The sequence below is a fragment of the Pantherophis guttatus genome, chromosome 12 (genome assembly GCF_059756535.1).
Source record: "Pantherophis guttatus breed Tessera chromosome 12, ASM5975653v1, whole genome shotgun sequence".
In the NCBI taxonomy this organism is placed as follows: domain Eukaryota; kingdom Metazoa; phylum Chordata; class Lepidosauria; order Squamata; family Colubridae; genus Pantherophis; species Pantherophis guttatus.
Window position 1 is genome coordinate 13,510,466 of NC_142074.1, and position 25,165 is coordinate 13,535,630.

The 25,165-nt window shown below is 45.3% G+C and overlaps 2 protein-coding genes and 1 long non-coding RNA gene across 3 annotated transcripts in view; all 3 read right to left on the reverse strand.

Moving 5' to 3' along the window:
- MPP1 (MAGUK p55 scaffold protein 1) overlaps positions 1 to 2,905 on the reverse strand; it is a 37,907-nt gene extending 35,002 nt beyond the window's left edge. The window contains exon 1 of the mRNA XM_060692105.2: positions 2,331 to 2,905. Coding sequence (XP_060548088.2) covers positions 2,331 to 2,438 — 108 coding nt within the window. The 5' untranslated portion in view covers positions 2,439 to 2,905. The remainder of the gene's footprint in view (positions 1 to 2,330) is intronic.
- Positions 2,906 to 7,523: 4,618 nt separating this feature from the next.
- Positions 7,524 to 14,564, reverse strand: LOC148112222 (uncharacterized). Its single transcript, XR_015729713.1, has 3 exons — positions 14,046 to 14,564; positions 11,301 to 11,430; positions 7,524 to 7,735 (listed from the first exon to the last, which is right to left on the reverse strand). It is a non-coding gene; the product is annotated as an uncharacterized LOC148112222 (long non-coding RNA).
- A 1,765-nt stretch (positions 14,565 to 16,329) lies between these two features.
- F8 (coagulation factor VIII) overlaps positions 16,330 to 25,165 on the reverse strand; it is a 55,083-nt gene continuing 46,247 nt past the window's right edge. The window contains exons 23-26 of the mRNA XM_034424050.3: positions 23,825 to 23,969; positions 20,820 to 20,968; positions 18,970 to 19,146; positions 16,330 to 17,578 (exon numbers count right to left, since the gene is read on the reverse strand). Coding sequence (XP_034279941.2) covers positions 17,420 to 17,578; positions 18,970 to 19,146; positions 20,820 to 20,968; positions 23,825 to 23,969 — 630 coding nt within the window. The 3' untranslated portion in view covers positions 16,330 to 17,419. The remainder of the gene's footprint in view (positions 17,579 to 18,969; positions 19,147 to 20,819; positions 20,969 to 23,824; positions 23,970 to 25,165) is intronic.

Sequence of the window (25,165 nt, forward strand, 5' to 3'; positions counted from 1 at the left end):
TGCCAAGGTTGGGAAACGCTGATTAGGATATAAGGAGAGCAGTCCGCAATGGTGGCGTGGCGCCTGGTGGCGCAGCAGACTAAAAGCCTGTTATTAACATTCAGCTGCCTGCAATTACTGCAAGTTCGAATCTCACCAGGCTCAAGGTTGACTCAGCCTTCCATCCTTTCTAAGGTAGGTAAATTGAGGACCCAGTTTGTGGGGGCAATAAGCTGACTTTGTATAAAATATACAATAGTATGAAGGCTATTGCTTAACGCATTGTAAGCCGCCCTGAGTCTCTGGAGAAGGGCGGCATATAAATCAAATTAAAAAAAAATGAAGGAACATTTAGTGCTATCGAAAACAAAAGAAGCAAAAACCCAGCATCTAAAAATGACATAATTTTACCACTGGGTTGGAGTGGAGTATAGCACAGCAACATTTCTACCATTGTTTTAAGCACAGCAAAGCTAAAAGTACAGGAAAACAGCAGTGTGCAACCCAGATAGGGGTTACTAGCGCATCATGCATTTCCACTGTGAGGTTGCGTACACTTGGTCAGTAACAGTAACACAGTTGGAAGGGGCCTTGGAGGCCATCTAGACCAACCCTCTGCTCATGCAGGAGGCCCATACTAGGGATTCGAACCGCCGAACCGCCTGCCGACCTCTCTGATCGACAAGCTCAGCGTCTTAGCCGCTGAGCCACCTAGCCAGGTCCACTACAGTAAGGCTGGTTGACGGTTTGTTTTTCACATCTCCTGTCCTTCATGATAATCTTTGCATGGGGGGGTCAGACTATAAAAGAAGGCCAAAGGTCAAGAGGTTCGATGTCAGGAAGACGTCAGGAAGTGAAACATACGGTGCTCCTTGTTGTCGACCTGTCTGGCTACAACGTCGTAAGTCTGCATTCTGCTCATAAATACCGATATTTTGCAGAGCTCGCCTTTCCCACAAGAATGCGAGTCCTTAAAAGTCTATCCAGATTTCAACTGCTACTGATTTCTACTTTTGGGAGAAACTGGGGGACTCCCACCCACTTTCAATCGGACATAGCAAGCCAGATCATCTTTTTCCCCAACCTTGGGGTGGTCCCCAGTAGCTGGCTGGAAAAAACACAACTGGCCAGAGGTTCAACCCGCCTAAGATCTCTTTTAACCCAATAGGTCACTTCATTTTATTTTGGCGCGTTGCTGCTTTGCAGTCAGCTTCCTGAGTGTGGTCTCGTAGAAGAAATCACAGGGTTGGAAGGGAAGATTGATCATCGTTTTCCAGTTTCCACCCCAATAGTTGGGGTGGACTATCGGGGTGGAAACTGGAAAACGATGATCAATCTCTCCCAAATAATGCCCCCCCCTTCCCCGTGAACGTTGATGGATGGATTCCAAGTGAACTTTTTGGGCTGCAAGCAGCATTTTTTTTTCCTCTTGGAATTTTGTGGCGGAGATTCCCACCAGACTGCCTAGATCAGGGGTCTCTCCAACCTTGGCAACTTTAAGCCTGGCGGACTTCAGCTTAAAGTTGCCAAGGTTGGAGACCCCCTGGCTTAGATGTAGAACCACGTTGTGGTTGAGAAAGAGAATTGATGCATACATGGTAAAGTCAACTAATTCCCCAGCCTATTTTAGGCTCCCCCAAACATCCATTTGGAAGTGCCAAATTAATAACCACGGCTCAAGCCCCACCTCTGGGCCAAGACTCCAATACCATATAATTATCCAAGAAGCCCAGAAAGAGCCGCCACCGTCTCCTCCTGCCGGGTTCCCACCATTCACCCTCCCCCCCAAAAAATGCATTTTTCCCCACCACAACCCCCAGCCACAGTCAAGGCAGAGAAGCTGTTGACTCCAAGAGCCAGCTAGTCAATTTTGGCTGAAGATGGAGAAACCTCCAGTCGAGGCTGGTCTCCTGGAGAAGGTTGGCCAGGGGGGACGGATCGGAGGAGTAGGTTCCCCCCCCACCCTCCCCCCAGCCCAGCCGGGAGCTCCCTCCAGACGTTTCCTCCAGCGGTGGGGGCTTGTTTTCTACTCCCGCGAATCCGTTTCTGACTTCCGCACCACGCGTCATGTTCCATCCAGGCTGTTTTGAAGCGCCTTGCCTTAAGCGGAGATCCCCGTCCCCACGTCCCCCAAACGTCCCCTGTAAAAAAAACCCAACAGGCCAACCTACCCGTTGGCCAACCCAAGAACCCAACCCAACTCAACTCAACCCAACCGGGCCTGGCTTGGCTTGGCTTGGCTTGGCTTGGGGAGAGACAGTCTCCTTTCGCTTCGCCCCTACCCAAGGTGCGCCCAGATGCGTCCAGTTGCCCCTCGCCCACTTTACCCGAGACGCCCCTTCCCCTCTCACCTCGACCCTGGGCTTGCTCTGCAGCAGGTGCTCCAGGTAGAGGTCCGAGAGCGCCGTCCTCATGCTGCTGCTGCTGTTGTCTCCGCTCCGCTCGGATTTCAGCGTCATGGTGCAACGGGAGGTTGCTTGGCTGGCTGGCTGGCTGGCTGGGGGCGCAGGGCGCAGGGCGCACGGCTCTGGCTGGCCCCGGGCGAGAGGCGGATCTTCTCCGGTGCGCTTCCCAGCCGGCCGAGGGGAAAAGGACCGAGCAGCCGTCAGGCGTCGGGAAGGGAACCGAAAGGAAGGAGGGCTTGGAGAGCTGGGCCCGCCCGCTCAGCCGCCGGGAGGGGCCAAACGGGAGGGATCCCCCCCCCTCTCCACGCCGCCAGCCCGCCCGGCTCCTCTCTGCGGCCGCTCCTTGCGCGATTCAGTTCAGCCCGGGCATCCGCGGGGCAGAGGAGGCGCAAACCGCGCAACCATCAGAGGCTGAGCCCGCCCGGGGGCTCCCTCTTGCCGCTGTCAGTCCTCGCCCCCTTCCCCACCCGGGGTGCTTGCAGGCCTTGCTTGCAAAGCAGAGGGAGCCCCCGCGCGAAGTGGGTGGGTGAGGGGGGTGCCAGGCCACAGGGAAAGGGTTCGCCTACCAGCCACCCTCGTTCCACGGGGCTGTCTGTCTTTCTTTCTTTCTTTCTTTCTTTCTTTCTTTCTTTCTTTCTTTCTTTCTTTCTTTCTTTCTTTCTTTCTTTCTTTCTCTCTCTCTCTCTCTCTCTCTCCCTCCCTCCCTCCCTCCCTTCTTTCTTTCTTTCTTTCTTTCTTTCTCTCTCTCTCTCTCTCCCTCCCTCCCTCCCTTCCTCCCTTCTTTCTCTCTCTCTCTCTCTCCCTCCCTCCCTCCCTCCCTCCCTCCTTTCTTTCTTTCTTTCTTTCTTTCTTTCTTTCTTTCTTTCTTTCTTTCTAGGTGCTATAGCTACTGCCTTTCCTTCCTTCCTTCCTTCCTTCCTTCCTTCCCTTTTTTCTTTTTTCTTTTCTTTTTTTGTAAACCAGGGTTTGTTTGTTTGTTTGTTTGTTGATTTATTTATTTATTTATCAAATAATAATAATAATAATAATAATAATAATAATAATAATAATAATAATAATAATAATAATTTTATTTCTATACCGCCCTTCTCCCGAAGGACTCAGGGCGGTGTACAGCCTATTTAAAAACACAAGACAAAACAACAATTAAAAATTTAAAATGATTAAATAGATTTGGTTCAATTTAAAACCCCAGAAATTTAAAATACCCCAATTTAAAATTATTTAAAATTATTATGTTGATAGCCCGGCCTGGCGGAACAATTTATCTATTTATCTATTTATTTATTGGTTCAATTTATATGCCGCCCTTCTCCAGAGACTCAGGGCAGCTTATAATGTGTTAAGCAATAGCCTTCATACTTTTTTGTATATACCTGCTTCGTAGGGCTTTCGGGCCCCCTGCCAGCAGTGTTCTTTTTTATACAAAGTCAGCTTATTGCCCCCACAATCCGGGTCCTCATTTCACCTAGCTTGAAAGGATGGAAGGCTGAGTCAACCTTGAGCCTGGTGAGATTCGAACTCGCAGTAATTGCAGGCAGCTGGTGCTACTTAACAGCACTTTAGGCTGTTGCGCCACCAAGGCTCTTTAAATGGCTCCGGCCGTGCCCCCACCCCCCAACTCCGTTAATAAAGTCTTGGTTTACTTACTTAAGTAAATGTTGAAATACTTTAAATGATGATACAACGGATATATTTTATATAAGAATAAATTTGGGATATGTAGTGATATTGTGAAGAGAGGAGAGGGCACTAGGGGTGCAAACCAACCGATGTACTGTCTGTACTTGATTGAATGAATGATGTTTGTATGTTTTGTTTTTCTTTCTTTTTTTAAATAAAAAATGATTTGGAAAAATAAATAAATAAATAAAGTATTGGTTTATTGTCCCAAAGGTGCTTTTTATTTTTTCAAGAGGCCACTGAACTTTCTGGGTTTTTTTTTATTTCTTCTTTGAAGACGTTTCACTTCTCATCCAAAGAAGCTTCTTCAGCTCTGACTGGATGGTGGGGAATGGAAGGATTGATGCTCCTTGCAGACAGCTAGTCATTTGCATCCTTTTAGAGAGCCAGTTGAGGCCACCTGGAGATTTATCTGTGTCCTCGGGGTCACCTGAGTGGTGCAAATGGGTGTGGAGCCTTCTTGGAACTGTTGTTGAAAGGACTGTATTGTAGATTGGAGATAGAAGATGCCGTATCCCTCCAAACTCTGTTGAGACAGGGCTGTTCAATTTGGACATAGATGGCCTCTTTGAACCCTTTTCCAAACCAGTGGTCCTTTCTGCCCTCCTTCCATTCCCCCTTCTTCCATTCCCCACCATCCAGTCAGAGATGAAGAAGCTTCTTGAATGAGAAGCGAAACGTCTTCAAAAGAAAAAGCAGAAAATCCAGTTGCCTCTTGAAAAAAGCACATTTGGGACAACCATGACCTGGATGACTGAGAATCTCCATAGACATTAGAATAGAATAGAGTAGAGTAGAGTAGAGTAGAGTAGAGTAGAGTGTAGTGTAGTGTAGTGTAGTGTAGTGTAGTGTAGTGTAGAGTAGAGTAGAGTAGAGTAGAGTAGAGTAGAGTAGAGTAGAGTAGCATAATTCTTTATTGGCCAAGTGTGATTGGACACACAAGGAATTTGTCTTATTGGTATTGGCTTATTGAGTACACCAAGGGTAAGCAAGCAGTGGTTTAGTGTATAGTGTGGTCCCTAGATACCAGCTTGGGGAGTGGGGGTTTCCTACTGCCTGTCATCCTGAGATCCACCTTCGCAAAAATAGGAGATTACCAAGGTTGTTGAGAGTTTGGGTCATGTTTCCTTGGGCTGGCCTCCAAGTAAGTCATCTGGAGTTTTGCAATCACTCTGCAGTAACTCCAAGACTGCATAACCCCACCGCACATCTATTGTGCTCATCTAGCAGAACACCTGGAGCAAAGTCGTAACCACAGCACCTGGAGTGAAATAATAACCTAACGATTAAAGCCAGATCTTTACAAGCTTTCAGAATCAGATGTTCTGTATCCTTGACCAGCTAAAAGCAGTGGTCTCTTAAAAAGGTAAAGGTTCCCCTAGCACATATGTGCTAATCGTTCCTGACTCTAGGGGGCGGTGCTCATCTCCGTTTCAAAGCCAAAGAGCCAACGCTGTCCAAAGACGTCTCCTGGTCATGTGGCTGGCATGACTCAACACCAAAGGCGCACGGAACGCTGTTACCTTCCCACCAGAGGGGGTTCATATTTTTCTACTTGCATTTTTTACGTGCTTTCGAACTGCTAGATTGGCAGAAGCTGGAACAAGGAACGGGAGCTCACCCCATTATGCAGCACTAGGGATTCGAACCGCTGAACTGTCAACCTTTCGATCGACAAGCTCAACATCTTAACTACTGAGCCACTGCATCCACTAGTGGTCTTTTGGGGTAGCAGGTTTGTGTTGACTGATGTTCAATTCCCTTTGATTTAAAGCAGAAGTGTCCAACCTTAACAACTTTAAGATTTGTGGAGTTTTAACTCCCAGAATTCCCCAGCCAGCATGGGAAGTTAATTCTCGGAGTTCAAGTCCAGAAGTCTTAAAATTGAATGAGTTTGGGGCCCTGGCAGGTTTCAAAATAAACAGAAGTCAACAATGTTGACTAAGAATATGTCCTTTGAGGACAGTGATATATTGAATAAAAAGTCGGGTTTTAGAGTCAAGAAAAAGGTGAACTATTTAGGGGTTATGTTGACAAACACAAACATAAAACTGTTTGAAAATAACTTACATTCCTCTGTGGAGGGCTATTAAACAGGATCTACAAAGATGGGGTAAATTGCGTTTATCGCTACTGGGAAGAATCTCTTTAATTAAGATGAATATTTTACCAAAGATGCTTTTTAAAAAATTTTCAGACGTTACCAATAGTTACATCCAATGATAACCCATTTAAACAATGGCAGAAGGATATTTCTAGGTTTATATGGCAAGGGGAAAAAAACCCCAAGAATTAGTTAAAATTGTCAAAATGGGAGCCCTCTGATTTAAAGCAAGCTTAAAGTTTGCTTTTAGGAGCCTGAGTGGCATAGGAGGCTAATGCCTCCTACTAAGGCAGCATTTAACATCCAGCTGCCTGCAATTACTGCGAGTTCGAATCTCGCCAGGCGCAAGGTTGACTCAGCCTTCCATCCTTTCTAAGGTGGGTAAAATGAGGACCCAGTTTGTGGGGGCAATAAGTTGACTTTGTATAAAATATACAAAAGTATGAGGGCTATTGCTTAACGCATTGTAAGCCGCCCTGAGTCTCTGGAGAAGGGCGGCATATGAAAATAAATATAAATAAATAAATAAAGTTGTCACTTGTAACCACAACTTGGGTCAATTTGTGAGCTACAGCTCAGAGTTGGATTTCAGCAGGTTCTGACAGGTTCTGGAGAACCGGTAGGGAAATTTTGAGTAGTTCAGAGAACCGGTAAATACCACCTCTGACTGGGCCCGCCCCCATCTATTCTCCGCCTCCCGAGTTCCAGCTGATCGGGAGGAAATGGGGATTTTGCAGTAACCTTCCCCTGGAGTGGGGTGGGAATGGAGATTTTACAGTATCCTTCCCCTGCCACGCCCACCAAGCCACGCCACACCCACAGAACCAGTAGTAACAAAATTTGAAACCCACCACTGCTACAGTTTATGGCTTAGTGCCTTCGGCAGAGCTGGCCAAATATGGTTCATTCCAAATCATGGTTAAGCAAACAGTTGCTTAGTCACAGGCTGTGAAAAGCCTTAACAACAAAAGAACAGATGTTTCATTTCTGGCAACCCATCCATCGTTCTCTGGTGAATGAATTTTCCACGGGAAGCAAAATCATTGGAATGGAAGACCAAATCTGAGCCGCCTTTCTGAAATTCCCCACGAAGGAATTAAGGGCAATTGCGCAATGAAATAATTGCTTGGAAATCTTTGTGAAACTGATGCAACTACAGCTGTTGTTTCACAGCTGAGAGGTTTACATGCCTGTAATCCTGAAGGAAACCTAATGAAAACAAACAAACAACAACCACAAAGCACACACTGGAATTGCTGTGGGTTGCGTTGTAAAATCCCAGTTTTTCAGGACCTTGTAAATGAAGCTTCGCATTCGACTGGCCTGTTTTTCAACCATGGGAATCAAGTTGATTACTCTTCCGGGGATACTTTTATTCAGACTGCATTACTTTCATTCTGAGATAATAGCAAAGGTTGGTCTGTTTGTGAAGTTATCAAACAAGGTCGTAGAGGACTTTCCTGGAACTTATAGGACAACATTCCACACCTTGAAAAGTCTTCAGGAGGAGGGCCAGCAAAACACTGATTTCCTTCAAGAAGCTGTATTTCAGTCCAGGAGAACACTGAGAAGAGATAAAAATATAAATAAGGCTTTGAAATAATTCCCATGGGAAAGAAATTACAAATTAACAATGGCTGCAGCATATAAAGAGAATTTGTATAAAATGTTTTATAGATGGCACATGTCACTGGAAAGATTGGCAAAAATGTTCAAAGATAAATCAACTAAATGTTGGAAATGCCACCAGACATTGGGATCGTACTATCACATGTGGTGGCCATGTCCAGAAGCGAAAATTATCGAGTAAAAATTTGAATTTGATTAGAGAAAATGATACAGCAACACATTGATCTTAAACCGGAGCAATTCCTGTTGGGTATCTTACCGGAGAAATTTAGTAAAGAAAATACGTATTTGATTACACATGTAATAACGGCAGCAAGAATGGTATTTGCACAAAATTGGAAAGCAGAAAAAATTCCTACAAAGGGAGAGCTAGTTAAGAAAATATTAGAATGTGCAGAAGTGAGTAGATTAACATTAGCAATTAGAGGGAAGGGAGAATCGGAGCATTACAACATATGGGGGCAATTTTATCAATGGATAGAGATTGAATATAGACAATAGACAATGTAAAAATAAGAAGCATGGGAAAAATATGTTGTAATACATCAAATTGAGATGTAAGAAGAAAGATAAATATGTACTAGGAAAATGATAAATGTTGAATATGATGACACAAAAAAATCTTGTACCCGGATGTTACACTGATTGATTAATGATGAACTCTTTGTTTAAAAATAAAAATAAAAAACTTATTTTTTTAAAAAAAGGATTTGAAATAATTGTACAGCAGTAGCACTGTTTAAAATAGTATATATGCTAGCTAGTGTGTATTTTTACCTTTATTTCATGGCAAGTGGAATGCCAGGACAACTGCACTGCATTCAATAGATATTTATGTCTAAACAGTAAAAAATATATTTAAAATAAATCAATAAATAAGGATTTGAATTACTTTTAAGTCCCGTGGGAGATGCCTCTACATTTCCTTAGCTGGGTTTTGGAGAAATTTTTGCTATCGCTTAATTCTTAAATCTTTTTTTTTAAAAAAAAACTTTTCAGCTGCTCTTTCTTGTCCTTTTAGCTCTCCGATTTCTTTTTCTCTTCCTCGCTCTTATGTTAGTTTGTGATTTGTTTTTTGTTTTTAAAACTTCGAATAAAATGATATGCTAAGCAAAGAGTGGGTGTTGCTGATGGTATTTGGCCCATTTCAACCCTATTACCCACGCGTAATAGCACAGAAAGCATTGAAGCCAAAGGTGATGTGAGTTTATCAAGTTTCCTTGTAAGACTTGTTGACACTGGAGATGTTATGTCTGTCTCCCCTGTCCTGGAATTTTGAGAGATACATTTTCAAACCCACCGTTCAGCCAAGCGATCCTTCCTCTTGGTTATATGGTGCTATTTAAATCTGCCCACTGAAAAAACGAGCTGGGTTCACCCTTCCCCACCCTTCATTTTCCGAAGACGTTTGACTTCTTGCGCAATGGAGATGGTTTAATTGAGGAAGGTCAAGCCGGGTCATCTTGGAACAGCTGAGTTATTACATGCCCAGCTTGGAGAAACATCTGTGTTTTGGTGCAACTGAAGACTCCAGCAAGGAGTGGCGTGACAGCCTTAGAGCAGACTCTGGAGCACAGTGCAGACCTTACTCAGCAGAGTAGGCAGGAGTTCCCCCAAGTGTAACAAGGCTTTCTTGCTACAGTTTGCAGAAAATGAAGGCCTAGCACGTTGCTATTTTCTCCAATTGGTTACCTTCCTAATGTGGGACTATACAGTTTCCATGGTGGTTAGAAGAAGTGCAGAATCTGGAGAACAATAGATTAAAGGTAAAGGTTCCCCTCGCACATATGTGCTAGTGGTTCCCGACTCTAGGGGGTGGTGCTCATTTCCATTTCAAAGCCGAAGAGCCAGCGCTGTCCGAAGACGTCTCTGTGGTCATGTGGCCGGCATGACTCAACGCCAAAGGCGCACAAAACGCTGTTGCCTTCCCACCAAAGGTGGTCCCTATTTTTCTACTTGCATTTTTTACGTACTTTTGAACTGCTAAGTTGGCAGAAGCTGGCACAAGAAACGGGAGCTCACCCCGTTACCCGGCACTAGGGATTCGAACCGCTGAACTGCCGACCTTTCGATCGACAAGCTCAGCGTCTTAGCCACTGAGCTACCATGTCCTCTTTTAACAATAGATTAGGGAAAACTTGATATAAATAGATGGATGTCAGACATGAAAGATTAGGTCCACGTGTGATGATCCAATTAAACCGATTTATTCCTAAAAACCGATGCATGAGAATCTTTTCAATGAATTCAGGGGTGTCAAACTCAAGGCCTGGAGGGGTGGATCCGACCCATGGGTTGGTTAGAGCTGGCCCACAGGGCTGTCCTGGAAACAGCGAAGGACTGGCCCCTGTGGCCTCTGCCTGTCAAAAATGGAGCTTGCGAGGGCCGCGGGGAGCCCTCTTGAGTTCTGTTTTCGCTGGCAGAGTGTTGCAGGAGGCCATCCAGGGGTGAAATCCAGCAGGCTCTGACAGGTTCCGGAGAACCGGTAGCGGAAATTTTGAGCAGTTCGGAGAACCGGCAAATACCACCTCTGGCTGACCCCAGAGTGGGATGGGAAAGCAGATTTTGCAGTATCCTTCCCCCTGGAGTGGGGAGGGAATGGGGATTTTGCAATATCCTTCCCCAGCCATGCCCACCAAGCCACGCCCACAGAACCGGTAGTAAAAAAATTTGGATTTCACCACTGAGGCCATTGCAGGTGAAAACGGAGCTCAGGAGCCCGTTTTCGCTGGCAGAGTGCTCAGGCCACCACAGGTGCCACTGAGATGAGTGATGTGGAGCTGGCCACGCCCACCCCAGGCCCCCCGAGGTCAAACATAATCCTGATGTGTCCCTCAATGAAATTGAGTTTGACACCCCTGAATTACCTGGTTAACACCTGCTTGGGGTTAGATAAAGGTCAACAGAATTCAAGGGCAGTTGGACTTAGTTTACTTGCGTTGACATAGAGATTCTAGGCTGATGCCTCTCTTAACTCCACCCTCCAGGTTCTGCCACTCCTTCTCCTACAACGGGTGTTTCTTCCAGACTTCAAAGGAATTTCATTGAGCCTGTTATGCAGATGAGTGACACCTTAACTCTTCATGAGCCTTGGTGGCGCAGCAGACTAAAGCACTATTAAGTAACACCAGCTGCCTGCAATTACTGCAACTTCAAATCTCACCAGGCTCAAGGTTGACTCAGCCTTCCATCCTTCCGAGGTAGGTAAAATGAGGACCTGGATTGTGGGGGCAATAAGCTGACTTTGTATAAAAAAGACACCGCTTAGGGAGGGCCGAAAGTCCTACTAAGCAGGTATATACAAAAGTATGAAGGCTATTGCTTAACGCATTGTAAGCCGCCCTGAGTCTCAGGAAAAGGGCGGCATATAAATCGAACCAATAAATAAATTTTCTAAAACCTTTGTTCCATTTGTAGAACTTCACCCTCTTTCCCAGCTTGAGACCTGGAGCAAATTACAATTCCCCCAGACGTGACTTGCACCATTACAACTCACTTACGTGGCACAGCAAAGAAGGAACATGACCACAAAGATAACAGGGAAGGCATATAGTGCTCCTCTAGGAAAGGAGTGAGAGACGTGAGCCCAGAGATCATCCAGATATTCTGACAACCAGGACCGACGGACACCTATGGAGTCAACCGAAAAGTTACCTCAGCTTCTGAGACAAGAAGTGTATCATTTCCCCTGATTTTCTTTGGCAGAACGAACACACAAAAAATACATTTTTCATCCTGCTATGTGAAGAACTGAGGATGAATCTCTGGCTAACTCAGTGATGGCGAACCTTTTAGACACTAAGTGCCCAAACTGCGTGAGCATGCCCAAACGGAAAGATGCTTCCATATCAGAGGTGGGTTTTAGCAAGTTCTGATCAGTTCTGGAGAACCGGTAGCGGAAATTTTGAGTAGTTTGGAGAACCAGTAGTAAAAATTCTGACTGGCCCCCTCCCCATCTATTCTTTGCCTCCCAAGTCCTAGCTGATTGGGAGGAAATGGGGATTTTGCAGTAACCTTCCCCTGGAGTGGGGTGGGAATGGAGATTTTACAGTATCTTTCTCCTGGAGTGGGGAGGGAATGGGGATTTTGCAGTAACCTTCCCCTGGATTGGACAGGGAATGGAGATTTTATAGTATCCTTTCCCTGGAGTGGGGTGGGAATGGAGATTTTACAATATCCTTCTCCTGCCACGCCCACAAAGCCATGCCCATTGAGCCATGCCCACAGAACTGGTAGTAAAACATTTTGAAACCCACCACTGCTGCCCTCCTCTACCAGCATAATCATCATTTTCATGTTTTACGAAACCATTTTCCCTGCAGATTCCGAAATGGTTTGTCTAAACTGTCACCAATTGGATACTAGAAACCAGAGAGTTGGCTTCACTAGATGTGCTAAACAGTTTCATTTTCCTTATGAAAGATATTTAAGAATACTTCCTTTTATAAACATGAGCTTTTCTGCATTTTAGAGGGGTAAAAGGTTCCTCACCCATCTTTTGTCAGTAATAGAATGCCCAAATCCCTTTCAGTATGTAGGTATGTATTTATCGCACTTGTATACTGCTGAGCCAAGAACAAACTCGAATGACAATTTATTGTACCTCAGTTGCAATAATATAAAAACTTATATTTAGAGCAAGCTACACTTTGTCTAGCCTCCTCAAGAGGCTGCTGGAAGGAACAAGGCAAAAAGATGAAAAATGCATGAGCAAAAATGACTTGGACAAACAATTTTGAAGAATATGTCTCATAAGGTTATGTAACCATTTTATTATCAAAAGTCTTTGACGATGTATAGCTGGAGCAAGAAATACTTTGGGGTATATGTTGGTATCTGATTGGTAATTTGGGGAGAGAATACTGGGCTCAGTTGACCATGGAGTTTAATTCAACCAGAATTATTGTTACATTCTTAAACTTTTATCCAGTTTACAGATGTACAGATTAACACAGTTGGAAGGGATCTTGTAGGTCATCTAGTCCAACCCCCCACCCAAGCAGGAGACCCTACATCATTTTTGACAGATGGCAGTCCAGTCTCTTCTTGAAAGCTTCCAGTGATGAAGCTCCCACAACTTCCGAAGGCAACTTCGGTTCCATGGGGTTGATTGTTCTCACTGTCAGAAAATGTCTCCTTATTTCCAGGTTGAATCTCTCCTGGTTCAGTTTCCATCCATTATTCCTTGTCTGGCCTTTGGAAATTAGCTTGACCCCCTTCCTCTCTGTGGCAGCCCCTCAAATATTGGAACACTGCTATCCTGTCTCCCCTGGTCCTTCTCTTCACTAGACTAGCCATGCCCAGTTCCTGCAACCGTTCATTGTATGTTTTCGCCTCCAGTCCCCTAATCATCTTGGTTGCTCTTCTCTGCACTTTTTCTAGAGTCTCAACATCTTTTTTATAGTGTGGTGACCAAAACTGGATGCAGGATTCTAGGTGTGGTCTTACTAAGGCTTTATAGAGTGGTGTTAGTACATCCCTTGAACTTGATTGTATCCCTCTGTTAATGCAGTTTAGGATTGCATAGGCTCTTTTGTCTGCCGCTGCACACTGCTGGCTCATATTTAGCTGGTTGTCCACTAAGACTCCAAGATCCCTCTCACATTCACTGCTATTAAACCTGGTTTCACCCAGTCTATAGGTGTACTTCGGGTTTTTCTTGCCTAAGTGTAGGACTTTACTTTCCTCTACATTGAATTTCATTTTGTTAGATAGAGCCCAGTGTTCAAGTCTGTCAAGATCCATCTGGACCTTGAGCCTATCATCTAGGGCAGGGGTCTGCAACCTTAAACACTCAAAGCCATTTGGACCTGTTTCCCACAGAAAAGAAAACACCAGGAGCCACAAAAACCTTCCCGTGCCTGATTATTTCTTGAGCGGCCACAAAACTAGCATATGTAGTTGAATTAAACGTTCTGTTTTCTTCTGAAACTTTTCTTTTCTTGGATTTATCCATGGTTGGTCTACCGGGGGTTGAAAAGCTCAATAAATTGCATTCCAGCAGGTGTCGCACATTGGCGGTTGTGACTTATATTTTGAGTGAGGGGGAGCCACAGCAGAGGGGTGAAAGAGCCACATGCGGCTCCAGAGCCGCAGGTTGCTGACCCCAGATCAAGGGTGTTGGCTCTTCTTGCCAGTTTAGTATCAGTTTGTGACTCTAAGCATCCTGAGCTAGAGAAGACATTTCCTTCCATGGTGAGGCCATTCCACCCAACGATCGTGTGGCTATTTTAAAAAAAACTTACGTCGGATCGTGTGTCCAAGATTTCCAGCGTTTGGCCTTGTGGTCACCCGTAGGAGCACAGGGGGTTGCTTAAGCTGCTTTTCAGTTTTGCGTCTTTTAAACCTGTTGTGAAAGATAGCGATTAAGGGCATCCTAGCCCCATCACAGACACAGCCTGGAGACATGGCTATCGAGAGCACCTGGAAGCAGACCATTTCTTGCCACATGGCATCCATCAGACGCAGGTAAGGTCAGTTAGAATTGCCTCTTGGACACCACATGCACACCCGTTAGGCTGCAAATTTGGGGAAACACCGGATCAGGAAGCTCATTCGAAATCAGTCAAAAGTGTAGAATCAAAATAGTTCCTTAGTGATCAGAAACCAGAAGGGTTTCCGCAGTCCCGAAGCAATAATCCAATATTTTGGGGACTAATTATGGATCCAGCATGCTGTTTAGAAATCCTTCTGAAGGGCTGTGCTCAACAAACCTCAGATCCAAGCCAAGGCGTGCCCGGCGGATTTCAGCTGCTTGCACACATGGAACCTGGCAACCTTTATGATGTCACTTAAACCTCTGTAACACAGCCTTCCTCCACTCAGTGTCTTTCAGATATGCTGGGATCATAATATTCCAGGTGGTGTTGCAATGGGGGGGGGTGTCTTTCACATTCGCAAGGTCAAGCTATCATGGATGTGCGTGTGTGCGCAGAGACATGTGTGGCCAGAGTGGTGGTAAAGGTAAAAGTTCCCCTTGCACATATGTGCTAGTCGTTCCTGACTCTAGGGGGCGGTGCTCATCTCCGTTTCAAAGCCGAAGATGTCTCCGTGGTCATGTGGCCGGCGTGACTCAATGCCAAAGGCGCACGGAATGCTGTTACCTTCCCACCAAAGGTGGTCCCTATTTTTCTATTTGCATTTTTTACGTGCTTTCGAACTGCTAGGTTGGCAGAAGCTGGGACGAGTAATGGGAACTCACCCCGTTAGGCGGCACTAGGGATTCGAACTGCTGAACTGCTGACCTTTTGATTGACAAGCTCAGCAGAACGCTTCTAATCATGGAAATCTACCATGATGTAGGTAGGAGAAGAGCAGGCAGAGCCCGAGGGTGGAATCAAACGAGCCATCAGCATAGAATCATTACGTTCCCATAAATGGTCTTAAGTTTAACCTCTTGAATCCTGCTGAGCCTTATCTAGTGCCAATTTAGAGTTGACCGTTAATTGACTCATTTTTTTGTGAATAGGCATGATGTGTGGTCCCGATTCTTCATGCCTGACGGATGGTCTGGGATGGCTTTGGAAAGCCCTTCTTTATTCATTAAAAGTTGGGCCTTTTTTGTGGTGGAATACATTATGTAATAGTTGCTCCTGGGGAGGAAAGCTATGGCAAATCTAAACAGCATGCTAAAAAGCAGAGACATCACCCTGTCAACAAAAGTGCGTATAGTCAAGGCTATGGTTTTCCCAGTTGCAATGTATGGCTGTGAAAGTTGGACCATAAGGAAGGCTGAGCGCCAAAGAATGGAGGCCTTTGAACTCTGGTGCTGGAGAAGACTCCTGTGAGTCCCTTGGACTGCAAGGTGATTAAACCAGTCAGTCCTAGAGGAGATCAACCCTGACTGCTCTTCAGAAGGCCAGATCCTGAAGAGGAAAGTCAAATACTTTGGCTACCTAATGAGAAGGAAGGACTCACTGGAGAAGAGTCTTAATGCTGGGAACGATTGAGAACAAAAGAAGAAGGGGACAACAGAGAACGAGGTGGCTGGATGGAGTCACTGAAGCAGTAGGCCTGAGCTTATATGGACTCCAGAGGATGGTAGAGGACAGGAAGGCCTGGAGGAACATTGTCCATGGGTTTGCGATGGGTCGGACATGACTTCACAACTAACATTATATAACCCTTGCCTGTCTAAAATTTTCTCTCTTTCTCTTTAACCCTGATGCAAAGCTCCCTTGTTTTTTCTTACAATTGGTCTCCATTGTGTGTACAAGCAGAGGCTCTTATATCCCATTTCAAATTTTGCTGGCCCATGCTTTTGGGGGTACTCTTTGGACCGGCAACCATTCAGTAATCTTGGAAAGCATGCACTTGGAAACATGAAGCCCCTCCATGAAATAAAATAATAAACCAAGCTCTTGGTTTGAAAACTTCTGAGGTTGCATTCGGAAGCCTTAAAACTTACAGGGGAAGATTCATTCCTCACCGGGTAATTAATTATTATCAGTATTAATGCTGACTCAGTCCGCTGGAAAAACTTTGTGCCGGGGCATCAGTCAAGAAAAACAAGGGAAGAAAGTACAGATCTTCAGGAGATAAAAACATTCTTTAATTACCTGGCTGTATTTTCCAGCTACATTCATGTCTGCATCGAGCAAATGATATGCAAATGCTGAATATGTGGTTGGGTTAACATCTGAAGGATGTATTGGAGTTTGCTTAACAGGATTTGGGGAGGAGATAGAATAGAAAAGCAACTTCTCCCTTTAGACAATGGCTAGAAGCAAAAGGAAGTTTACTGGTAGCTTAACCACTACAGATACGGAGATACCTACTAGTAGGGATCAATCAAAGAGTAGTAGTAAACCCTTTTTTTTTCAACTGAACAGCTTTTTTGATTTGACAGATGACAATTCCGATTGGTCCCATCCTACAAGACTGTTTGTAGTCCAATGTCAAGCTAAGGCTGTAAAGGAGTAAAGATAATATGTACTCTGTTTCCCCGAAAATAAGACATCCCCTGATAATAAGCCCAATCGGGCTTTTGAGTGCATGCGCTAAAATAAGCCTCCGCCCCCCGAAAATAAGCCCTCCCTGAAAATATTTAAACGCAGAACTGAAAATCAGGTAAGATGGCAAGAGGAGCCCCATTTTGCTCCATGCGCCCCAAAATAATAAGACCTCCCCAAAAATAAGGCCAAGTGCTTATATCAGGGCTCCTCCTGTTCCTCTGCCTCTCTACTGTCAGCCTCTGGAGGCTCTGGAGTCCGCATATCACTCCCCGTATGAGAAGAGCTGCCAGAAGGCAGGTGCAGCTAAAGCAGAGAGGACGACTCAGGAGTAAGGCCAAGAGATGATTGGCCCCTCCCATAAGGCTTAAAAGACCAGCAACGGCTCTTGGCCTCTTTGCCGGAAAACAACCGTTGAGAGATTTGCTTCGTGTTTAGATGTATTTCTTTCTTGTCAGCGTCTTCTGTTCCTGAACTGTTGGCAAGAAAAGCCTTTGGCAGTTTGCCTAATTATCCCAAGGTCAGAGATAAACTGAAGGTGTTTTGAGAACTTTGCTTTCATTTAATTTGGAATAAGATGAGAATGAGTTAATTCTCAGCTGTTTTAATAAAATCTGTTTGGTTTTTTGAGTGTTTGCAGCAAAAGCCAAAGAGGGGTTTCATCCTGACTAGTAGTCCGTCTGCTCGGTGTCGCAGCCCAAGACCTCCATCCTCAGGGCAATATATTTGTTCCACTTGAGTGGGTGTATCCTCAAATATTTGGCAAATAACGGGACATCCACAAAGTTCATTACGGGCTGGAAATAATCGAAATTTCCCTGGAAAACCTGAAAAACAAGAGGATGGTAACTGAGTCGCTTTTCTCAGACCTTTTCACCGATAAGCAAAAAAATAGCCCATAGATCGTCCTCAACTTACAACTCTTCACTTGGTGACCATTCAAAGTTACAAAGTCACTGAGAAAAGTGATGTATCGCCACTTTTCACACTTACGACCAACGTAGCATCCCCATAGTCCCGTGATCAAAATTCAGATTCTTGGCAACTGGTTCCTATGTATGACGGTGGCATATGCAACGTCCTGGGGCCGTGCATTCCGCTTTCGCGACCGTCTTACGTGCAAAGTCAATGGAGGAAGCCCGATCCACTTAACAACCGAGCTGCTAACTGAACAACTGCAGTGATTCACTGAACAACCATGGCGAGAAAGGTCGTAAAATGGGGAAATAGTCACTTTCAGCAACCGTCTCCCATAGCAATAGAAAGTCTGGGCTCAATGGTGGTCGTAAGTCGAGGACTACCTGTATGACCGACTCGGGAATTCTGGGGGTTGAAGTCCACACATCTTAAAGTTGCCAAGGTTGAGAAACGCTGATTAGGATATAACAGTGATGGTTAACCTTTTTGGTGCCGAGTGCCCAAAGTGTGCATGCATGTGCCCGAACCTCCCAAAATACAATGTGATCACCCCCCGCACATGCTCCCCGCCCCCCGCCCATGTGCCCCAATTTGCCCACACATACACCCCGTTTTGGCTTCCAGGTTGATGCGGGGGACTTTCCAGGCCCAAAAACGGGGCCCTGTTTTGGGCCTGGAAAGCTTCCTGCACAACCTGCAACCCCTGCGCATGTGCCCCACCCCCGCACATGCATGCACATGTCCCCTGCATTTGCCCCGCCCCCCACAGAAACCCAAAGATCAGCTGGCTGGTGGGAGGCATGCACCAGTGGTGGGTTGCTCCCGGTTCTGTCCGGTTCTTTAGAACCGGTAATAAAAGCGGTGGAAGGCTCCGCCCACCCGCCCTGACATCATAATTGATGATTTGCACATGTGCAGAAGCGCACAAGCAAAGTAAGCACGCACGTCCGCTCCTGTTGCAAACCGGTAGTAAAGGCAAGTAGAACCCACCCCTGGCATGCACGCATCCGCGGTGGAGCTGGGTTGGTGCGACGGCTGGCGTGCCCGCAGAGAGGGCTCTGCCTGGCACCTGTGGCACGCATGCCATAGATTTGCCATCACGGGTATATAAGGATAGCAATCCCCAATGAAGGAAGATTTATTGAATGTTTATATATTGGTATATAAGGGGAGCAATCCCCAATATCGAAACAAAAATCCAGCAAAGCTCACTTAACAAATGTTTCACTCCGCAACATAAATTTTGGGCTCAATTGTGGTCGTAAGACGAGGACTCCCTGTAGGCAGAAACGGTACCGACCTGTTTCTCCCCATGTTGAAGGACGGATGTCCAGTTTTGTCCATCCAGGCTGGTGGAAAGACTGAACTCCTTTATGAACATATGGGTGAAGACAGACTTGGCGCCTTGAGTTATTAATCCTGTCACCCGTACGATCTTCTTAAAGTTCACCTGAAGCCACTCGGCGGTGCTGTCAACCTGGGGGAAGAGATGGAAATGACATCCTTGCTCCATCCTTGGAAAACGAAAAACAGTTCAGGCTTTCTAGCTCCTTTTCCCGATCACCAATTATGTTGAAAGAATACAGATGTTAGGCCTGGAAGCCATCTTTTGCATTGGGCCTTCAGGACTGCCACATTTAGTGCTGTGGGAAACTGGGAGGGGGGATTGTGTGGAGCAGGGTTGATATAAAAGGGCTTCCCTTTTGCCTTTCAGCTCCAATCCAGGAGCCCTCAAGCATTCATGACAAACCATTTTAACTTGTGGCTCAGAGGTTAATATAACTGCCTAATATGCAGGCAACCCAAGTTCGAATCCGAGTAAGGGTATGGCTAGCTGATGAGAGCTTAAATACCAAATTTATATTTCTCTCCCCTGGTTCAAGCTGATGAAAGGAGGACAACTTTTGGCTCAGAGATTAATATAACTGCCTAATATGCAGGCAGCCCAAGTTCGAATCCAAGTAAGGGTATGGCTAGCTGATGAGAGCTAAATAGCTTGAAATAGATCTATACTAGTCTCCCTTTATTTCTTTATCAGCGAAATATAAATCTGATATATATATATATATATATATATATATATATATATATATATATATATATATATATATATATATATGTTTTCTTTCCTTTTCGTAGGCTTTATGTGTATTTCTCTTTAGCCAGGTTCTTCCTACGTAAACCAAGATTTTTATGCAGCCCTAGTTCAGTGAAATCACTCCCTTTAAGGGAGGATACATGGGATGAGGGTGTGACTAACTGATGAGCACTTATAAGTCCGAAATAGATCTATCTTAGTTTCCTTAGTCTCCCAATGGGCAGCAGAGTGTTTGCTGGCTGCCAGAAAAGAAAAAAAAAAAAAAGCCTAGAAACTAGTGGATTGTGATTTCACTGAACTAGGGCTGCATAAAAATCTTGGTTTACGTAGGAAGAACCTGGCTAAAGAGAAATACATACATACATACATACATACATACATACATACATACATACATACATATTTATATATATACATACATATATATATATATATTTTGACATGAAGGTATATGAAAGAACAAAAGGAAAGTTTAGAATTGAAGGGCGATAGTAAAAGATACTGTATGTGTATATGAAACTATGAAAATGAAATGTAATAACTAGGAGTAATAACATGTTTATTTTACTGAAAATGCATGATACCCAGATATCACACTATTCACGCATTGATATGTATAAACAATATAAAATAAAAAAACTTGAAATTTAAAAAAAAAGAAATGTTGGGCTCAGTTGTGGTTGAAAGCCAAGGAACAACCTGTATGATATAAAAATAATAAAAAAAAAACAATGGACATCTGGAGGCAGCCGAAATGGTTGCCCCATCCCATGAAAAAGGCCCAACTGAGCATTTATCTAAGCCATCTTTTTAAGACTCCATTAGGAGGACTGTAAAAATTAGTTGGGCAGAACCGTGGCAAATGCAAAGCCATTGTTGCAGCTGGAATGAAAGGAGCCAAAATAAAGGAAGACACGGTGCATATAATGAGAAACTAGAAAGTTGGGGGGAAGGAGGTCTTAGCCAATAGAGAAAGGAATTGAATTCTGGGAGTTGGAATCCACCCATCTTAAAGCCCTTCGAAAAACACTGCTATAAGACATTCAATTTACCTTTGGTCTCCATGCATTTATTCTCCCTTTCAAATTGAGCCGGGCCAGAAAGGGAGACCAAGTAGCAAATGCATTGTCAACCCAAGAGGAGGCAGTAATCTGTTCATTAGGAATGGATTTGCTCTCCATTCCTAGTGGCATGGAACAACCTAAAGGGAAAGAAAATAGACAAACCTAGTAACCTTCATTTAGAACATAGAATCATTAGCACTGGAGGGCACCTTGCAGGTCTTCTAATCCAAGACCTGCTCAAGGCCGGAGACCTTATACCTGTGATGGCAAACCTATGGCACGCGTGCCACTGGTGGCACACGGAGCCATATCTGTGGGCACGCGACCATTGCCCTAGCTCAGCTCCAGCTGATTTTCGGGCCTTCCGGGCCCACCGGAAGTCGAGAAATGGGCTGTTTCTAGCCTCCAGAGGGCCTCCGGGGTGGTTGGGGAAGGCAGTTTTCGCCCTCCCCAGGCTCCAAGAAAGACTCTGGAGCTTGGGGAGGGCAAAAAACAGGCCTGCCGGGCCCACCAATAACCTTTTTGCCGTCATATTGGCCTTCCGAAAAGCGGTGAAGACCTGGCTTTTCCGGCAGGCCTGGGGCTGTTGATCTCGTTCTTGTGATCTGGCGAGATCCGGCCATGAATGGCGTGAATGAGTCATTCACTGCCTTATACCATTTGTGGTCAAATGGTTGCCCATTCTTGTCCATTTAGTTTCAGTAGACTCTTTACTCTACCTCTATCCCTTGTGCCAGATCGTCATTCCTTGAATGGCATTCAGTTGTATACATTGCATCCAAACTGCTTTTGATGAAGACATCCTAACCCTTGTTGACTTCATCGTGGGGACAAGTCCTGCTTGGCAGTGAATTTTACCCTGATTTTTAAAAAATCATGCGATTTTTACCCATTACAGAGTTAGTCATTTACCTCCTTATTAACCATGCGATCTTACATTTGTTTGCTCAGCAGTTAACACATGGACCTTTCTCCCAAGTACAGTTGTACTGTACTAGAGCCAGTGAGGTGGAGTGATTAAAATGTTGAACCAGGATTTAACTTGAAGTCCAACCTTAGGCACACAAGCTCCCTGAAGACTTAGGGCCTGTCTTGCTCTCTTAGTCCAACCCGCCTCAAAGAGTTATTGCTTTGGTGAAAAATGGGGAAAAGGAAGTACTAAGTAGGCTGCCTTTTTGCTTCTACAAGAAAAGTAGCTAAACTGTCTATTGCAATTCTAATGAATACAAGAATAACAAATAACAGAATTGCAGACTATATTGCTTAGGTAGAAACATCACTTCGTGGCATTTTAAGCAGCTTCGGTAGCTGAATGTCTCCGTCCAGGTGAGATAGTGCTTGGTACGGACCTTAAAAGTTCTCATTGGGATGGAAATGATATTCCTTAAGGAAGATGAATCCATGGGAGGCAATATGTCTATAACAGGGGTGTCAAACTCAAGGCCCGTGGGCTGGATCAGGCCCACGGGGTGGTTAGATCTGGCCCGTGGGACCGACCTGAAAACAGCAAAGGACCGGCCCGTGGTGTCACTGCCAGTAAAAATGGAGCTCGGGAGGGCCATGGACATTTTCGCTGGCAGAGGGTTGCAGGAGGCCGTCGCAGCTGAAAACGGAGCTTGGGAGCCCATTTTCATTGGCAAGAGCACTCGGACCTCCACAGGTGCTCCCGACACGAGTGTCGTCAAGCTGACCATGCCCACCTTGGCCTCCCGGGGTCAAACACAACCCTGATTCGGCCCTCAATGAAATTGAGTTTGACACCCCTGATCTACACGAAGGACCTGTTGACTCTTCAGATAATGCCACCAACAGACATGAACTCGTTGGCACCATAAAGAGGGATTTTTAGAGGAGGCCCTGTCGATCAGGATTGAGATGACCAAGATTCTTACATTGAAATGACTGAAATAAAGGGGATATGGGGAAGGATGATAGAGAAACCACAAAAGGTTCTTGAAATAAAGCTTGCTCAAAATACTTATCGCTGTAGGATGTGAGCACAGATATTTTAGCAACTTCTTTACTTTCACACAGACAGCTGCGTTTCCTGTTTATGTAACCAAGTACAGCATAAAAGCATGTTAAAGAAATTGTTTAGGATCTTCCCCAGTCTTACGGGAGGATTCGCCATGGTCTGAAGAAATGTGTGATTCAGAGAAAATTGGACTCTGTCTCTTCGTTCACACCAAGCTGGACCTGGACTTACACTCCATCTTTGAAATTTTCTTTCCGGAAAAGCTCGCCTGGTGCTGAATTGATTATCTCTTGGGTGCAGAGAAAGGCTGATTAAGAATAGAGTCACGGGTGGGCTGCTGGGGGTTCGCAGGGGTTCCGGAGAACCTCTAGCTAAGATTCGGTGCAGTTCGGAGAATCCCCAAATCCCACTCCTGGCTGGCCCCGTCCAACCCACCCCACTCCTCCCCTCCCAGGAGTCCCCACGCGGCCTGTTTTGGATGCAGGTAAGAGCAGGGTGTGCGGGGAGGCTTGGGGACAGCAAAACCCGGGCCTACCAGAAGTTCAGGAAGGCCGGAAACAGGCGTTTCCAGCCTCCAGAGGGCGTCGGAGCCTGGGAGGCTGTTTTTGTCCTCCCGGAGGCTCGAACAAAGCCTCCGGAGCCCACACCATGGCCACACCCACCCAGTAACCGAGCAAAGAACCCCTTGCTAAAATTTTTGAAGCCCACCCCTGAATATAGTCATTAAGACTGCAGTAATTCATGGATTCAATTTAATTCCCACTAGAGGGTTTGAACCCCACTGAATAAAATCTCATGATGATCCCTAAAAAAATGATGAAAACAGTCATGGATTCTTGGTGCAAGGTGTAAATGACAACAATGACTTCTGGGTACAAAAATGTTTGTCCCAGAGTTGTAGTGACTGTTCAGGGAAGACACGGTAGCGTCTTCAAGTATTTGTCACACAAAACAATGGAATGAATAGACCTGCCACCATTCTATGAATGGAAAAAGAAGGAAAGGCCTCGTTTCATACTGTTCAGGTCACAGCCTAGCAGCTCCATCCTCAAGGTGTTGCGAAAGTTGAAGTGCGTTGGGTGAAGACGGAGATAACGGGCTACAAGGGGAGGGTCGAAGGCATTGTCTTTCACGCTGACTCCGTCCACGTTTCCAAAGAATGTCTGCAGGCAAGAAGCAAAAAGCAGCTCTGTTTACATCGGGGCATACAAAGGAGGACAAGAGGAGTGGTGTGGTGGCCTAGAGGTGGAGCTCTTGCCTCATGATCAGGAGGCTGTGAGTTCGATCCTAGGTAGAGGCAGATATTTCTCTCTCTGGGCACGAAGCAGGGGTGGGTTCTACTTACCTTTACTACCGGTTTGCAACAGGGCCGCACATGCGCAGAAGCATTTTGATGACGTCGGGATCAATGGACGGAGCCTCCCGCCAGTTTTACTACCGGTTCTATAGAACCGGTGCGAACCGGAGGCAACCCATCACTGGCATGATGAGAATATATCTGAACAAAACTCCACAGTGGTGACAGGAAGAGCATCTGGTCAGTAAACACTCTGCTAGCTCCATTCGGTTGCCCAGGCTCTACCCCACAAGGGATTATCGGGTTATTAAACAAAGATGATGATGATGCAAAGGAGGGCAAGAGCTGATAGGGGCTCTGTGTGAAATCCACAATTTAGACAGCAATTTATTTTCAGGATAAGTAGAAGAGTGAGGAACTGCTGGTTTGCATCAGAGCCAATTTGGTGTAATGGTTAAGTCAAGGCTAGAAACTGGTAGATCATGAATTTTGATCCTGCCATGGGGCCCAGAAGCTAGCTGATGTAAGAGATGACCAGGCTGAGCCCAAGGATGGGATCAAACACAGTTTGGATTCACTTTGTGTTCACAAAGAGATCTACTGTATGTCCAGCCTCCTTGACTGGATTCCATTGACTCTTATCTGGCGCCAATTTGCCTTGATCATTAGTAATTCAGATTCTTGTACATGGGTCAGATAAAATAAACTTGTACTCCTTTTGAACTTAATCCTGGCTCCAGAAATCCTGGATTTCTTGCCCTTGACAGCTGAGTGTCCTTGGGCCAGTCCCTTTCTCTCAGCTCTAGGAAGGAGGCAATGGCCAACTACTTCTGAAAACCTTGACAAGAAAACTGCAGGGATTTGTCTAGGTAGTCTCCAAGAGACACGATGAAACAGGAAAAAACCCCCAACAACCCTGAATTGCACATAACCCTATCCGGATTCAATCCTCAACATCTCCAGGATGGACTAGAGGGACCATCAACTTTCTAAATGTCCCTTGTTTCTTACATTTATTACCTGTTTTGACTTCATTTATTAGAAATCAAGCTCAAATCTAAA